The following is a 19176-nucleotide window of genomic DNA, read 5'->3' as shown; positions in this document are numbered from 1 at the left end:
CAAAGCCATCTATGAAAAACCCACCGCAAATATCATTCTCAATGGAGAAAAACTGAAAGCTCTTCCGCTAAGGTCAGGAACATGGCAGGGATGTCCGTTATCACCACTGCTGGTCAACATAGTACTAGAAGTCCTAGCCTCAGCAATCAGACAACAAACAAAAAGAAATTAAAGGCATCCAAATTGGCAAAGAAGAAGTCAAACTATCACTCTTTGCAGATGATATCATACTATATGTGGAAAACCCAAAAGGCTCCACTCTAAAACTGCTAGAACTTGTACAGGAATTCAGTAAAGTGTCAGGATATAAAGTCAATGCACAGAAATCAGTTGCATTTCTTTACACTAACAAGAAGACAGAAGGAAGAGAAATTAAGGAGTCAGTCCCATTTACAACTGCACCTAAAACCATAAGATACCTAGGAATAAACCTAACCAAAGAGGCAAAGAATCTATACTCAGAAAACTATCAAGTACTCATGAAAGAAACTGAGGAAGACACAAAGAAATGGAAAAATGTTCCATGCTCCTGGATTGGAAGAACAAATATTGTGAAAATGTCTATTCTACCCAAAGCAATCTACACATTTAATGCAATCCCTATCAAAATCCCATCCAGTTTTTTCAAAGAAATAGAACAAACAATCCTAAAATTTATATGGAACCAGAAAAGACCTCAAATAGCCAAAGGAATATTGAAAAAGAAAGCCAAAGTTGGTGGCATCACAATTCCAGACTTCAAGCTCTATTACAAAGCTGTCATCATCAAGACAGCATGGTACTGGCATAAAAACAGACACATAGATCAATGGAAGAGAATAGAGAGCCCAGAAATAGACCCTCAACTCTATGGTCAACTAATTTTTGACAAAGCAGGAAGGAATGTCCAATGGAAAAAAGACAGCCTCTTCAACAAATGGTGCTGGGAAAATTGGACAGCCACATGCAGAAAAATGAAATTGGACCATTTCCTTACACCACACACGAAAATAGACTCAAAATGGATGAAGGACCTCAATGTGAGAAAGGAATCCATCAAAATCCTTGAGGAGAACACAGGCAGCAACCTCTTCGACCTCAGCCGCAGCAACATCTTCCTAGGAACATCACCAAAGACAACAGAAGCAAGGGCAAAAATGAACTATTGGGATTTCATCAAGATCAAAAGCTTTTGCACAGCAAAGGAAACAGTTAACAAAACCAAAAGACAACTAACAGAATGGGAGAAGATATTTCCAAATGACATATCAGATAAAGGGCTAGTATCCAAAATCTATAAAGAGCTTAGCAAACTCAACACCCAAAGACCAAATAATCCAATCAAGAAATGGGTAGAGGACATGAACAGACATTTCTGCAAAGAAGACATCCAGATGACCAACAGACACATGAAAAAATGCTCCACATTGCTCGGCATCAGGGAAATACAAATCAAAACCACAATGAGATATCATCTCACACCAGTCGGAATGGCTAAAATTAACAAGTCAAGAAATGACAGATGCTGGCAAGGATGTGGAGAGAGGGGAACCCTCCTACACTGTTGGTGGGAATGCAAGCTGGTGCAACCACTCTGGAAAACCGTGTGGAGGTTCCTCAAAAAACTGAAAATAGAGCTACCCTATGACCCAGCAATTGCACTACTGGGTATATATCCTAAAGATACAAACGTGGTGCTCCGAAGGGACACATGCACCCGAATGTTTATAGCAGCAATGTCCGCAATAGCCAAACTATGGACAGAACCTAGATGTCCATCAACAGATGAATGGATAAAGAAGATGTAGTGTATATATACACAATGGAATACTATGCAGCCATCAGAAGAAATGAAATCTTGCCATTTGCGACGACGTGGATGGAACTAGAGGGCATTATGCTTAGCGAAATAATCAATCAGAGAAAGACAACTATCATATAATCTCCCTGATATGAAGAAGTGGAGATGCAATGTGGGGGGGTTGGGGGGTAGGAAAAGAAAAAAATGAAAGAAGGTGGGATTGGGAGGGAGACAAACCACAAAAGTCTCAATCTCAAAAAACAGACTGAGGGTTGCTGGGGGAAGGGGGTACGGGAGAGGGTGGTGGGGATATGGACATTGGGGAGGGTATGTGCTATGATGAGTGCTGTGAAATGTGTAAACCTGGCGATTCACATACCTGTACCCCTGGGGATAAAAATACATTATATGTTTATTAAAAATAAGTAAATAAATTTAATTAAAAAAAAAAAGAAAAAAAACAACAAAGGTGATCAATGTCATAAATCAAAGTGGTTTATAATGGAAAACATTTTTTACCTTGAATAAAAATTTGGGGACATAATTTCCTTTCAATAACCTGTGCTTAGCCTAATACTAACGATCACCTTATAACATCTGAACATACATCATACCTTTTACATTCATGTACATCCTACATAGATCCTTAACTTTAAAGGACTTTCATACTCTACATTAAATAGAAGTTAAAAGAAGTTAAGAAAGCCCTTAACTCTAATGACAAACCAATTTGGAGGTACAATCATGAAAATAATCGAAAGATTTACCAACCATACAGGATAATGCAAAGACTAAACACAGTGATTTGTAATTCTCACAAAAACTCTGCCAATAGGAGAATATTGTTCACATTCTATAGAAAAGGGTAACATTAAGGCTCAGAAAAGTTAGATCAATACAAGCTTAGTCAAGGTACAATCTGGGTTTCCAACTTTCAGTTGTCAAATGGTGGTACAATAGCTATAAAAACTGTGACACTACCTTGCAAACAATTTTAAACACTCAACAAATATTAGTACATCTTCCTAACATCTTTACTCATTATGAAATATATAAAAAGATATCTTCAGGATTTGAACACAAGTCTGGCTGTACCCAAAACATATTCACTTAACTTTTCTAAGCCTCACTTTCCTCAGGTGTCAACACGTATTTGATGAGAGTTAAGAGGACTAAATAAGACAATGTACAGAACCCTTTGTGCCCAGAGAAATCATATATATTCATTCCACCAAGTCAAAATAATATGCTAATAAATAGAAACGTTCCATGTATTTTAACTGATGAATATTTCTGTCTGAAACAGAAATTAAATCACTGATTAAGTATAACTGAATTAAAACAAAAACAATTTAAAGAATTATGTGAAATTAATAAACTTATTAAACATCTATTATGTGAGATACCAACAAATCATGACTGAAGAAACTCCTACTACCACAATTCCTAATCTTGCCTATGACACAGATTTGCTAATAATTACCAATTCTTCAGGCACAAATCATGTTACAAACACCTTATTCTTTCAAGATTTCACATCAATATATGCTATATGCTTTAAGATTTAGTTCTAAAATTATTGGGACACGTACACAAGAACAAAGCTGGCCAACTTTAAACCTAATGGGTTTCATGCTATACCATGTACACTTGCTGACACCCCAAGATACTGGCAAATAGTTCTGGTGTTCAAGGTGACAGGACAAAAATCAAAGAAGTGCAATATAAAAGCTATGTGGCTGGCATGCAACATGAACCAAAAAGAAAAAAGGGACGGAATAAAGAGGATTAAAAAATTATCAAGAGAGAATATTCAAATATTATACCCCAAATCAAATCAGGTTTGCACAACTTAAAAAATGTGAAATACTCTAAAAGAGAGAAGCACTAGAAGACCTAATTGCTAAGGCCTCATGTAATAAAGCTAATGTGTTCCTCACCAACTCATGAAGAGCAAAACATGAAACAAAAAAAACTTCTCACAAATTTTTCCTACTAAGCTTGAGTGAGTAATAACCAGTAACTCCAAAACCAGACCACCAAATGAGTCAGAATTACTGTATTCAAAAGTCCCATCTCAGTCACAAAATGGCATGGCTGGAAGAAGTCACATCTCCATGCTTGGGGCTGCCTCACCTGAAGAATGAAAGCTGTGACTGATCCATGGGGGCTGCTAGAGAACCGCTAGGGACCCTCTCAAATATTAAAGTCCAGGATTTTATAAATGTTTAGCTAGTGTACTCTTTACGGACAACTCTTCCATCCACTTCAGTAAGAAAGAAGAACTTTATTTTCTGATGTTCTTCTCATGGCATCTTTGCAATAAATAAACACCTTTTCCAAAGTTTTCTGTTCTATAATCTATACTTCTTTCTTACCTGTTGCTCCTCTGGCATTGGTCTGAAATGGATTTGTAGAAGATGCCACAGAAGGACCAGCAGCAGCAACAAATGGATTTGTAGAAGGCGTAGCTTTAAGAAATTACAAAAATACGCTATAAAATCCTAATATATTTGTATTCAGTTATCAAAAATATTTGCTCATACATTAATGAGGACAGAAAACTAGAGCTTTTGGGGGCGCCTGGGTGGCTCAGTGGGTTAAAGCCTTTGCCTTCAGCTCAGGTCATGATCCCAGGGTCCTGGGATCGAGCCCCGAGTCGTGCTCTCTGCTCAGCAGGGAGCCTGCTTCCTCCTCTCTCTCTGCCTGCTTCTCTGCCTACTTGTGATCTTTGTCTGTCAAATAAATAAATAAAATCTTAAAAAGAAAGAAAGAAAATTAGAGCTTTTTGATAAATTGTTGCTTTCATAGTCTTCCAGTATGCCTAAGAAAATGCAATACTATATATAAGCTTTATATATAAGCTTTATATGTTTTATAAAAATCAATCAATCTATCTATCTATATATCCCAGATCTATCTATCTATATATCCCAGAAACACATACCTCCAAATGGAGCAGGCACACTTGAAGAAGCAGGCTGTGTCTGTGCAGAAGCACCCACTGGCACTGTTCCAAAAACATTGCTGAAAACAAACACAGAAGGAGTTCTTTTTATTTTTTTAAAGCAAAGGTAATCAGTCTAAAGGGTGGCCATAAAATGTGGAAACAGGTAATACTGAGAATACCATATATCATAGCAGTTCTTAAACTTTACGTCTCAGGACTCATTTACATTCTGAAAAGTTACTGAGAATTCCAAAGAGCCTTTGTGTAAATGTGCTGTATATTAACAATACGTAAAGAAATTAAAACAGAAAATTTTAAAAATTTCATTCTTTTAAAATTAACCATAAAGCTATTACATGCTCATGTAACTAGCATTTTTATGATAGAGAATTATATTTTCTAAAACCGAAGGAACTTAGCAAAAATCAAAAATTTACATTAATATCACCACTCATTTTATTAGAAAAGTAATGTGAAGCTGTCAAGCTCATGGCAGATTCAAAAATTTTCTAAAATTCTAGTATTTGCTTGGACGTGTGAATTTTATCAGTTATTTTCCTTAAAGTGACAGGCTTAAATATTCATTTTTAAGAAACTTTCGGCCAAATATCCAAATGTGAATAACCATAGAATATCATTCTTACTTTTAAGGAAAACCAGTGTTCCATAAAACAATGGATGTAGTCATTATTATGTGTGGCTGGTTCATTCCACAACTCAAACAACCACACAAGCTGACTTTCCTCAAGTTACACACGATACTTCAACATGCAGCAGAAATTACTTGATAAATACCTTGCTTGAACACATAGAAAGTTAAGAGGACATTATTTAAGGGTCAGGATTTAATAAAATTAGATTTTCTTAGAAGATTTATTTTAGGCAGGGCACGAAAGAGGGGGAGAGAATCTCAAGCCAGCTCCCTGCCGAGGTTGGAGCCCAATGTGGGGCTTGATCCCACAACCCATGAGATCATGACCCAATATGAAACCAGGAGTCAGACATTTAACCAACTGAGCCACCCAGGCACCCTAGTAAAATTAACTGTTTTGTCAAGAATATTTGTAAGAATATATAAATAAGTCACAGGGTAGTAATGTACAGCACAGTGACCAGTCAATAATATTATAGTGCATACTTGAAAGTTATAAAGAGAGTAAATCCTAAAAGTTAGCTATATATGGGGACGGATAGTAACTACATTTACATGATCATTTCACAATGCACACAAACATCAAATTATTATGCTGTATACCCCAAACCAATACTACATACCAATTACACCTCATGAAAATAATTAAAAAGAATATTCATAAGAAAAACTAAATCAAGACTATCCACAAGTAAAACTGAGTATGTGGTGGTAAGAACTATAATGACGATTAGATGACTACTAGTATAGTTTGGTATCACGGTCTTAATTTGTGCTAAAGTGCTGGCAAGTTTTTACTTGTCACTGCTTCTGCACCATCAACATAAATGTCAATACTGAAAACACAAATAACCTGTGAGAACTAGTATGACTTTAGTTTTAATTTCAAAGACCCCTTTGAAAGGGTCTCATGTACCCTAAATGTTCCATGGACCACACAGTGTGAACCACTAATATACTGTAATACAGTATCAATAAACCATTTGTTATGTATACCTATGTTTCCAGACTTTATGGTTACTTTGCTATAGGTCACTATTTCTTATGTCTAACACAAACATCCTAATGAAACAGGATATATATAAATACTCTAAACTTTACTTTCTGGATTCAGTTTTCCTGCTTTATAGAAAATTAATTACTGGAGAATCCAAGTAGTTAGTGTTACAATCTTCCCATTTCTCTCTAGAAAAGGTGCTGAAGGGAAACAAAAAGCTACTCAGGTAACAGAAGAAGAGACAATCTGTAGGATGGGAAACAAAGAGATGGATAAAGCACTGTGTGGTAAGTCACCTGTACTTCTGCATCTGTTTTCTTTTAGAAATGTAAGTTACAACTATAAGAGTTTTTAAAGCTTTCTTGCTGTTAAAATGTGTTAAGACTTCCTGCTGCCAAAAATACCCTCACATCAGATATATTTGAACACAGTTAATGGTATGTCTATGTGTTAATACTAGTAGGATACTGATGAGATACAGAATTGGATCTTGGGTTCTCTTGCAAACATTTCTAAAAATATTTACTTACAACTAAAGCTACAACATGTTACTTTCAGTGTTTAGTCTTCATGACTAAAAACTGTACCTTAAGAGTATATAATTTTCTAAATGGATTCTCTACTCAGTATAAATAAATCTGTATATAACTCCTCACTCTGAGATGTGTACATACCCTCAACTATAACTTTTGTGTTCAAGAAAGAAAAGTAACAAAACCTTTGATTAAATAAAAAGATAAAATGACAATTACTCAAGGATATTTGAATTAGCAAATTAAACTCAGTTTCTGCAAACTATAAAAATATTCAAGAATTTAAAAAATATGTCACCAGTCATTATTTAACATTATTATTCAGAGTCGGAAAAAAAGATAACAACATGAAGCAGGAACACTGACTGAGACAAGGTACCTGCTAGCATTACTTGTGGAAGTATATGCATTACTGGAAGTGGCTGCAGAGCTGAAAACGCTGTCTAGTTCTGCCAGGGCTGCATATTTGTCTGAGGATGCACTTGACTGAGTGGGAACTGAAACCACAGAACCAACAGGAGCTTTACCTGCGGTCCCAAAGCCACTCCCCTGATCACCACCTATAAATGAACAAAAACAAATTATACTGAAATTTTAAGTTATACTTACAATTTATCAACCACATTTGCCATGAAACACGTGTAAATTTAAAGCTGATTTAAAGCTAAGCAAATAAATAGATAGAACTCCATAGTTTTATCTCATAAACTACCTAGAAACCACTGGACAAGATTAATTGCTACACATACCACTGTGGTAGAGAAAAAATACTGTTTCTGTAACAAAAATGAACACTGTAACAATAACATGTCTAGCTTATGTATAAAGAACAAATTCTCAAAGTGCTACAGTAACATCTCCAAAACAGGTGATTCTCATTCAAGTGAATATTCAAATTTATAAAATGCTAGACTCAATGTGAACAACTCATTAATAATATCATTTTCCCAGGGTTGTCCATGAAAAAATTAGAGACAGTAATAAAAGGAAACATTCCCAATAGCACTTACCATGCGCCAGGCACTGTTCTAAAGCGAATGAGATACAACAACACATAAAAAGTTCAATGCTATTACTACCCTCATTCTGGAGATGAGAAAGCATGGTCAGAGATAGATCAGGATGCAGACTCCAGTCCAAAAGCAGACCTCTGCTGTGCTCTACCACACTATGCATTTTGAGAGGCAAAATACTGGCCATAAGATCAAAACCAGCTATAAGTATATACTGTAAAAATAATGGGTTTAGTTGTTTCTTTTTTTTAAATACCAAAATATTAACAGCAAAAATAGTCCAAAATAAATATATTACAAAAACCACCACATAACCCTTCAGTCAGCATTACTAATAGGATTTGTTGGTCCTCCACGGCCTTCTAACAGTGAATCATGCTTTCTAAGACAAAATTAAATTTTGTCATTTAATTTCTTTTAAAATTAGAAGCTTACAAATAGTTTCTAGGACTTCCAAAAGGCCTATTATTGGATTATGGTAAATACTCATGAACTTCTAGTACAGACAAAATTTCTTCACAACTATGAAAAGCATAGTGACCTTAAATTATAATAAATACAACCAAATGTAGAGGACTGTTTAATATACAAATTTGTATTTATTTTGTTTAAAGCTTAATACCTTGCCCAGCACTGAAGATATTGTCTAAATTAGCAAGTGCTGCATATTTGTCCGTAGTCTGTAGACCAGCTTTGTTCGTTGAAACTTTACTAACAGCTGATGCTGTTTGATGACTCTGGGAAGTATTGAAGGTTCCAAAATCAGCACTGGAGGATTTGGGGAAGTTATCAAAATGAGCAAAATTAGCATTTACTGATCCAGCACTTCCACCTGTAACAGAATAAACAAAACACTTAAAATTTCTAGACTTCTCCCAAAATCCTTTGATAGATTATGTGACTTCTTCCTTAATTAAGTGTTCTACAAGCAATCTTATTGGCAAATGGCATTTAACTTTAATCATCTATGTATGACTTTTCATAATTTGGGAAACTACGTTTTCAAAGGCCATGGAAACATGTAGGGTAGCAAGTTACTGTGTATTAATTATCTACACTGAAGTGAAGACTATAATTCACAGAAGAGTAACTCCATGCTACTGGATTTTAAACTCAGTTACTTTATAGACTATTCAGTTATCTATGTACTATCTCTTTTTACTAGTTCTCCCTGAACAGTCTCCATAAGCAAGATGCAAAGTATCTTATACTATAAGTTCTTATAGCTCCAATAGAGACATGGTTGAAACAAATCCCAGGGTACAGATTTAAAATGTTTAAGATGTACTATTTTGATCCACAATTTCTTAAAATGTGGTCTTTGAGCTTTAGGCTTATTTTACTTAAAGAGCTAATATTTAATTCCACATAATAATTTAATATACATAAAATATCATGGCTGTCCTCAGTAAAATCATGCCCTATTATATAGTTCAAAGAATAAAAATTACAGTATACAATGCATAATCTAAATATCATACCAATTTTTTAATTTATAGATCACAATTCACCTAATGGTCATTACTGTATATAGCCTGCTAAGAATTTAAAGACTGTTCTGTCCTCTAGAGACTTCTCTAAAGTACTATGAAAAGATTAAAGCCAGACTATTTCATTCTATGCTTTTGATGCTACATTGTTGGTATTAGTTCTTTACACCTACATATTAGTTTCAGCAATCAAAATTGCATATACAGTTAAATATTAAATGATAGCAAAGCACAATTACAGATATTCTAAAAAACAAAGATACAGTTCTATTGAAAAAAGAGAACACACTTTTCCATCAAGTAGTATTACAGACATTGTAAAATTTACACTGATAAAATATCTTTCAGGAATTAAACTCGAGTTGTTTTCAACAAAACTAATGTGTGTTGATATTTAACACTGTGATCTGTTACAAGTAGCTGGTGAACAAAGTACATAATACTAAGCTTTCAAAATTTGATGAAATTTACTTCAAATCATTAAAAACTCAGTAAGTCAACTCTTTTTTTATATACTATTGTGTTCTCTAAGTCTGAGTTTAGTAATAGTGAAAAGAGAATAAAAGTGAGAATTTCAGAATGATTATCATTAAAGAAGAGTAACATTCTATAACTGAAAAAAATCCATGAAACAACATAAAACATACAAATTAGTAAAAGATGCCTACTTGACAACAGAACTTACTGTTGGAAGCCTGGAGAGGAAAAGCTGAAGTAAATTCACCAAAACTGCAGCTAGATGAAAGAATTCTAAATGCTGGACAGCCAGAAATTATGTAAATGATGGAATTTAAAGGGGAAAAAAAAAAGAAAAATGAAAGAAAAAGCTTTAAGACAATACACAGAGTTAAAAGTTGAAAGAAAAATAATCAGCCAAAAATCTAAAGGAGGGTTCAATGAGATTCTGAAAACAATACATTTTATGAGAGAGTACTCAATGTTTAAAGACCAATTCCTGCACAGAAAACTATTTCCAGTCTGATTAGAGTGACTGTTCAATGGTCTCCTTTTGACTACTAGTATTTATCTTCTCAAGCTTGCTGCCCTGAAAATTGCTTATATTTTTCTATCTATGGAAGCAAACCATTAGCTTCCTTTATTCAGAGCCTAAATCAATGTGGCCTGAGATTCCAACAAATTTTTATCACTGTACTGCTCCCGTGCATAAAGAAATTTAAGGGAGATTCATATGCAGGAAAAGGAAAAGAGTAGACACTGAATTAGACAACACACCAGATAATTTAAAACAAAACGAAACAAACAAACAAAATGAACATGGAAAAAAATAAAGATTTCAGGTTTCCCCAGAGCTTTGTAAGGATTATAGAATTTAAGTTCAGAATAATTCTTCAAACTATATCTAGAGAGTTTTGTGTTTTAAAGTAAACATTGAAGCATAATGCCAGAGAAGCTCTACCTGTAGTTTGGGGCTGAAAAGGAGAGTGACTCGCTGTGGGGAAACCTCCAAAATTACTCGAACCACTAGACTGTCCAAATGCATCAAAGTTTGCAAAATCTGCATTTGCAGAATTCTGAGCTGTAAATGGTAAGGAACAATATATGTTAATGAATATGAAAATTATAAATGAAAAATATGACAAATGAAATTTTGTGAAAAGTTTCTGTCTCACAACTCACTTTAAAGAGAATTCATTTAGAAATCAAATCTTAAATCCTACCAGTGTTTACTGAACCTACTTTCAAGCAATTCATTAAAAAGTATCCCAAAATTTCCCCACTTTGTATTAACAATAAATGTGTACATACACAATACACTTTGAACAACCTCAAGAATAGTACAATAAAAGTGATTCTATTAAATGAAACTCTAAAAGCATTAAATACATGAATTACAGTAATGTAAACAGAGATGTAAGATTATAGATTACACTCTGGGAAATTCAGATTTAAAATGATAGTAAGTGACTCATCAGCTATGTGAATCTAAAATAATGATACAAAGAAGGTTAAATTCCTTTAATATTCTTTTGGGTTTTTCTCTAAGCTTACAACTATTTTACACCATGGCATATAAAAATAAAAAAACTGAATGTATAACAGGGACACGATTGCCAAACAAATCAAAGATATTCACATTCTGTTAAAAGCCTGCCATTCTTCACATATATTAAAATTTGAGAATTGATGAAAACAGTAAAATTTATATCATTAGTGTACCTCAGACTCAGTGAAAAAGACCCAATTGGTATCTTCCCACAGGTCACCAACAAAAAAAGAGCAAATTTTTAGGCTTCTCTAAACTTAAAATATGTAGCTAAGTAAAATAATACAAAAGTTTTTTTTTTAAAGGCTAAAATGGATGTTGAATAAGATTTTTATAGAGAATATAATGAGAAGTGGCTGGTATGCAGGAAAGGGAATGTTAAGTGGGAAGAATGAAAAGCATGCCCAAAAGATAAAGGTTAAATGCCAACCACATAGTAAAAGTCAGCCACTTTAAATCCTTTGCAGGCAGTATCACTTCAAGGAAGTTCCTGTAGAAAAAATCTTGTAAATGAGTATGGCTATATCTAACAGTTAAACAACATGTGTTTTATAATAATGAAAAAAATCAAAAACTCAAATGGCCAGTAATGCAGGATCACTTAAATATACTACAGAACACTGTAGAAATATAAGGCAGCCATTTAAAAAAAAAAAAAAAAAATCACATAGAATACGTAGTTCTATTAAAAAATGCTTATCACAAAGTAAGTAAGATAAATAGGTTAAATAAATTCCAAATACATTTTCATTTGCCAATTTTGTCAGCATGGTATCACATGCACGGAAAATCTGTATTTTCATTACCCAAAGTAGTGAATTTCCAGATTGGTTATCAATTGCTCCTTTGTTTGCTTGAGTTTACTAACCTTTTGCAATAAAATTGTATTCTAACTTACACAACCCCCAAAAAAGTTACTAAATAAGAAATTTTCTAACAAAGTAAAACATTATCCTAGGAAGATAATCAGGAAAACTTACAGCATTTTATGTAATTACGCTTTTGTGTCTATCTGAAAGGGTATGACTGCAGCAGGGGGAAATGCACCTAAAGTAGACCTCTTTTTACTAGACACCCGAGCCACTTCCCTTCCTATGTCCTCACATCTAGCACGTCTGACAGGTAGAAGTACTATGCTATATATACATATCACTACTCACACTCTGTTCTTGAAAAATCTTTTTTAAACACATTTGTCCTAGCTCTCAAACATTACACAGTGGTATCTAAATTAAAAGGCTGCTTATTACATAACAAAATAAATTTTGCATTTTCTGGATACTCTGAAGTCTTTTTGTTATTATTTCTACTTCACATGATAAAATTCAATTTCTTTACAGGCTGATATTTTACTTTCCCAAAAATAAATACAATGAAAGATAAACTAATAAGTTATAAATAAAAGATCAATGTATTGAAAAATATTTTGGAAGAAATATGTACACAAGTTTAAATCATAAATATAAGTTTAAACCCAGTTACCACTTAGTATAACCAAATAAGCTTGTGAAAAGGGAATCTAAAATAATCAGAGAACTCCATCTTAACATAAAAACTGTACAGCCTTGGGGCACCTCAGTGGCTCAGTGGGTTAAGCCTCTCCCTTCAGCTCAGGTCATGATCTCAGAGTCCTGGGATCAAGCCCCAATTCGGGCTCTCTGCTCAGCAGGGAGCCTTGCTTGCTTCTCCCTCTCTCTCTCTCTGCCTGCCTCTCTGACTACTTGTGATCCCCGTCAAATAAATAAATACAATCTTAAAAAAAAAATTGTATAGCCTTGGACAAGTCCCTCAACTGCTCAAGCTCTACCAGTTTTTTCACTAGCAAAACAATAGGATTCAGTAAATGGACTGTACTTACAAATCCAGCAGTATGACTACAAATTCGGCATAAGATTCTATAACTTATAAGACAACAGGAATTCATTTTTAATAACTTTGGAATACTAGGCCCAGAAGAGGAAAGTTCTACTAAAAGACAAAAGAAGTCGAATATTTAACTTATAAATAATACAACTATCAACCAAAAGAATAAAAGAATATGGTACAGGAAGTTCTCAAATTTAGAGTAGGTTATATTTCAAAAGACAAGTTCTAAGTTTTTTGAACAACCTAGTTGTACATTTGAGAGTAAATGAAATGGATCTATACCTTGGAGAAAAAGGAATTAGGTCCCTAAGCTGGTTCATCACTTATAACCTCCAATATATATGAGTATATAGTCTACAATAATATATATTCTACAGTTAACTTATATTTAGACCATTATAGGGAAAATATACATTTAACACGTTTGAAACATCATCAGGAAACAAATCAGTTCAACATAATCCAATTTGTTAGTCAAGTCTACTTTATCACATTTATAAACACTGATGTTTTCCAACCAGAGCACCAAACACATTAATCAAATACCTATTCATTAAAGCAAAGCAGGGCTTTGTAATGCTTCTTTCAGTTTCTATATGGAGACATTGAATCTACTCAGTGTCTTCAACAACTGGTTATAGTAACTTTTAAAATTGTTAAGTAGCATAGAATGAAATTTTAAAAACCACAATTTTGGGGACGCCTGGGTGGCTCAGTTGGTTGAGCAGCTGCCTTTGTCTCAGGTCATGATCCCAGCGTCCTGGGATCGAGTCCCACATCGGGCTTCTTGCTCGTCAGGGAACCTGCTTCTCCCCCTGCCTCTGCCTGCCATTCTGTCTGCCTGTGCTCGCTCTCTCTCCCTCTCTCTCTCTGACAAATAAATAAATAAAATCTTAAAAAAAAAAAAAAAAACCCTCAGAGGTTCATCACATTTAAAAAAAAAAAAAAAAAAAACCACAATTTTGGAAAATAAACACTAATAAATTCAATAATACAAAATTTACTGTCTGGAACCTCAAGCAATCTCTATACAAAGAAATATAAATTGAACAGAATGTGACAAAACAGGAAATATGCTTTTTAAATATAATCTTATCTCAAAGACCACAAAGAAGTAATCTCAGTTTAAGAATTTAAGACACTAAAGTTAATGAGCCTGAACCTTGTTGAAAACTGTCTTTCATCTCGTGAAAGAGGGGTACTCAGGAGAAAGGAAGATAAACAGAAACCAGAGTAGAAATGGACTGCCTTCATCAAATTCAGCTGAATTTGTTTCACCTACACATTTAAATTTTTCAACCTCAACACTTAGAAAGAGAACATTTCCCATTAAATAAGTAACTTTCTTGCTTCTCTTAAAAGAAAATCAGTGTATCTAGTAATCCTGAGCCTGTGAATCCATGTGGCAACAGGGGATTAGAACATCCCCCTTTGCACGTGGTTCCTTCACTGTATTACTCACTCGTGTTAACTGGGTGGCAAGACAATGAAGTTTAACACCCCTATAGTACAAGGTGTGACAAAAATCAATGACAGTTTATAGTTCATAAGTTTGTGGTACGTTTATTACCAAGCAAAATAACTATTAAATTCTGTAAGTTAATTACATTTCTAACTGCACAAGTACTTCTGTAGAAGTTGACTTTTCCTGAACACAGCAATAACCACACTACTGATATACATCCTCACATACCATGTCAACTAGAATGTTCGGATGAAGATGTCTGGCTTTTAAGCCATTAAACTATCTGAAAACATAACAGGTTTCCCTATAAAATAATGCTAACTAGATTGGCATATTTAAATAATTATCATTTGCTGTTAAAAGTTCCATTTGTCATATCAATCTGTACAGGAGAAAATTTTCACCTTAAAAAGTTTTTAAAGAGGTGCCTGGGTAACTCAGTTGGTTGAGTGTCCAACTCAGCTTTTGGCTCAGGTCATGATCCCTTGGGAGAGTCTGCTTGAGGATGCTCACCCTCCTCTCCCTCCACCCGCTGCACACCTGCTCACTTGCACATCTCTCTCTCAAATAAACAAATCTTAAAACTTTTTTTTAAAAAACATGAAAATTTCGGGGCGCCTGGGTGGCTCAGTGGGTTAAAGCCTCTGCCTTCGGCTCAGGTCATGATCCCAGGGTCCTTGGATCGAGCCCCGCATAGGCCTCTCTGCTTCGCAGGGAGCCTGCTTCCTCCTCACTCTCTGCCTGCTTCTCTGCCTACTTGTGATCTCTGTCAAATAAATAAATAAAATCTTAAAAAAGAAAAAAAAAAAAAAAAAAAGAAAGAAAGAAAATTTCAGGGTGACAACTCAGTTATCAATGATTTGACATTTGTGGACCATACATGGAAAAGTAAAGATTCAGGGTTCTTGTAAAGGCTAGGGGAAAAGACAGAATGGAAAAAGAGGAAATAAATTATTAATTTTCTTAGCTTCCTCTTGTAGTATGTGTATATATTTTATTCTCCTGGGATCAAATGGAGTTTAAAAAAAAAAAAGGTGATTTGAGGGTATATTTGTAAATAAGAACTCCAGGCTAAAAAACTACTCCTCTTAGGCAACCTGACCTAATTGACGTGGTTATTAAACTATATCCTCACAGACTCATCTTTCCTACCGTTTCTACCACATGTGGAAAAGAGACAAAATAGTTAAGATCTATCTTATATCAGTCTGATAAAATTACACATTTCATTTTTTTTAAAACATATTCTACAATTAAATAATAGCTATTATTTTCAAAGAGCATTTTAAAGGAGTTACTGATGCTATGAGTGGAATCATGGTACTAAGCAGCTTGTGAAGCTGCACTGGCCTGCATAACTATTTCTGGCTACCTATTTTTGGCTAACAAGGCTACCTGGAAGAATACAGCATTAACTCCCTGAATGGTGAATATTCACAAATTGCATTTAAAGACAAAAACACACGGGAAACATGAAATAAACTGAAAATTTACAAAAGAAATTGGTAGTTACTTGTCAGTCACACCAAATTGTATTTCAGTAAGTATAAAATTGAAATAAATGCAAACTATTCATGAATTATAGAAGGTTTCACTCTATATTCTTAGATTCTTTAACTCCTTTTGCCAGCATTCAAAAGCAACAGGTGGCAACAGAGAGCTGGGGGCTCACCTACCACAGCCCCAACATCTTAAGCTTCCTGATTTCTTACCCTTCTCAGTATAAACTTTGCTGAGAAGATATCCTCTTCATCCTAGGATCCCTTTTTAAAGCAAACATACATAAATTACACCATAATTTCCTTCTGGAGCAGGCCCTTAGAAAATACTTTCATTAATACTTATTTTTCCTCATTAATATTTAAAACAAAAACTCTTTTAATGCTGGCTAAAAAGAAATGTGGGTGAAGAGCAGCTTTTCCATAATTTTTTGAACTACCTTAAACAGTACATTTTGGGTGTGTGTATGTGTGTGTATATATATAAAACATATATATACATATGTATACATATGTGTGTGTGTGTGTGTGTGTGTTATACTTCATACCATTATTATCCAACTATATAAGCCACGTTGTCAAATTAAAAAGAAGGGACGGCATCACAATCTCACTGGTGAATAAAAGAAGGTAAAGTAAGTTCTAAAATACAAGTAGGAAATCAATTCTGTTAAGTGCTAGTTTCTGCTATGCTCACAAAATAGTAAAAAAGTTTTGGAAAGATAGTCTTGAATTTTTCTTGATTATTTAATTGAAGTTATGAAAATCAGTGACAAAGAAACAGTAAAAAAACATGAGCTAAGGGCGCCTGGGTGGCTCAGTGGGTTAAGCCTCTGCCTTCGGCTCAGGTCATGATCTCAGGGTCCTGGGATCGAGTTCCGCATCTGGCTCTCTGCTCCGCAGGGAGCCTGCTTCCTCCTCTCTCTCTCTCTCTCTCTCTCTGCCTGCCTCTCTGCCTACTTGTGATCTCTGTCAAATAAATGAATAAAATCTTTAAAAAAAATGAGCTAATACACTAAACATACATGCAAAAATATAAAGCAAGGTTTCAAATAATCAAATAAAACGGCTACAAAATGACTAAATCAATTCTTAATTTTAGTGTTCCACATTAGGTTTGTTGCTTACTCAACCACTCACAAATGCAAACAGGTAAACTTTCTATGACATACACAAAGCTTACTGGCAATCAAAAGATTATTTCATGCATATCTCTGATATAAATACAATGTAGGCTTTCAGACCATTTACATCAGAACTTATTTTTTTTTTAAATGTAGAAGGAAGCATTAAGAAACAACTCTAAAGACTCATTCTGAATCCAAAGCCTATTTCTTTTCACTACAATATGCCATTCATTGTCCATTACAGTTATTTACTACTACAATTAGAAAGGCACAAATAACTACATCTATACTTTAATAATCAACTTTTAAATATTACCTAGGTAACTGCAATGTTTATATATTCATTTACAAAACAAAACTCCATAATTTCTAATTTCCATTGAAGTTCATATAACTCTTTGTAACAAACATGTTAAGTCTGGGAATAAAAAAGAAATTGTATCTTCTAGAGCCAACCTGAAGATACTGCTACTCTAAAAACAGGATAATATGAACATCAATAAAGACAATAATGACAACAGATTTGAGATGCAGCAAATGTTAAATCTATGAATCCATAATGATATGAAACAAAAAACAGATCATCATTAAAATATGGTGGGGCTTCAACCATTCTGATATATGACTGGTCAGAATTAATTATATATTAACTTTCCTATACAAATTATACCACTGGGTAACCAAAGATTTTTAAAGAAATATTTCAGCTTATAAATGAAATAATGATAAATTTAGAATATCAACATTTTGCATAATGGACCCAGGGACAGAGCATCAACAGCTCACCTTACAAAAACAGAAATAATCATTAGTATGTGCCTCTTAAACCGTAAATACCAAGTTTGCACCCCTCCAAAAATATAACCTGTAATGGATCATATATTTAGAGCCAATTACCAATTTAGAGAGAATACAGAGAAAAGAACCTGTCAAGGGAACCCACAGTGGTGCAATCAACAAATTCAGAGTAAAATCAACTAAATAGTCTGCAGGACAAATAACCTGATTTCTTCAACAAATAACAGAGGAGAAAAATGAGATGGAGGAAGAACCCACAGGCTATGTGATACATGTCACAACTACAGTGTGTAAACCTTATCTGAATAACCTCTGTGTGTTTGTGTGTGTGAGTGTGTGTGTGTCTCTGAACTGGAATGGAAAATCTGAACAGTGACTAATGAATAATAATAAGTATTATTATTACTAGTTAGGGAGTGGTAACACTACTGTGGTTATGTTTAACAAAGTTCTTCTGTTTTACAGATATATATAAAATATTTAGGGATAAACCAGTATGTCTAAAATTGCTTCAAAATAATATAAGAAAAGGAAATGAATAGAATGACAAATGAAATCAGATTAGGCATAAGCAATGAGTACACAAGGGTTATAAATACCTTTTGAATATTCGCAATTTTCGCAAAAAAATTATTAAATAAAAATATTAAAAGGGTAAAAAAATACATTAAAAAGTCTTTTCCCATTTTTCTCTGGAAAGAGGTCATGTCACTATCTGTCTGAAATTAGGTATAATCTCTTCTGTGATTAAAAAAGCACCACGGCTGGGGCGCCTGGGTGGCTTAGTTGGTTAAGCCACTGCCTTCAGCTCAGATCATGATTCCAGAGTCCTGTGATGAAGTCCCATGTCCAGCTTCCCCTGCTCTGCAGGGAGCCTGCTTCTCCCTCTCCCTCTGCCTGCCACTCCCCCTGCTTGTGCATGCTTTCTCTCTCTCTGTCAAATAAATAAATAAAATCTTTGGGGGAAAAAAAAAGCACAATGGCTACATATTATACCTCAA

The 19176-nt window shown here is 34.2% G+C and overlaps 1 protein-coding gene across 4 annotated transcripts in view; it reads right to left on the bottom strand.

Annotated features, from left to right (window-relative positions):
* Positions 1–19176, bottom strand: part of LOC111141538 (ArfGAP with FG repeats 1) — a 77940-nt gene that overhangs the window by 9746 nt on the left and 49018 nt on the right. For 2 of the 4 annotated variants that reach the window (XM_022494162.1, XM_022494169.1), the window contains exons 6-10: positions 10833–10952; positions 8548–8757; positions 7292–7472; positions 4728–4807; positions 4159–4251 (exon numbers count right to left, since the gene is read on the bottom strand). In XM_022494162.1, coding sequence (XP_022349870.1) covers positions 4159–4251; positions 4728–4807; positions 7292–7472; positions 8548–8757; positions 10833–10952 — 684 coding nt within the window. Of the gene's footprint in view, positions 1–4158; positions 4252–4727; positions 4808–7291; positions 7473–8547; positions 8758–10100; positions 10173–10832; positions 10953–19176 lie in introns of all 4 variants that reach the window. The other 2 variants (XM_022494155.1, XM_022494179.1) reach the window with 2 other exon arrangements.

This window comes from Enhydra lutris, unplaced genomic scaffold (assembly GCF_002288905.1).
Source record: "Enhydra lutris kenyoni isolate GAN:26980312 unplaced genomic scaffold, ASM228890v2 scaffoldscaffold1, whole genome shotgun sequence".
Taxonomy (NCBI): Eukaryota; Metazoa; Chordata; class Mammalia; order Carnivora; family Mustelidae; genus Enhydra; species Enhydra lutris.
Note: the sequence above shows the minus strand (reverse complement) of the source record. Positions and strands in the feature narration are given on the sequence as shown.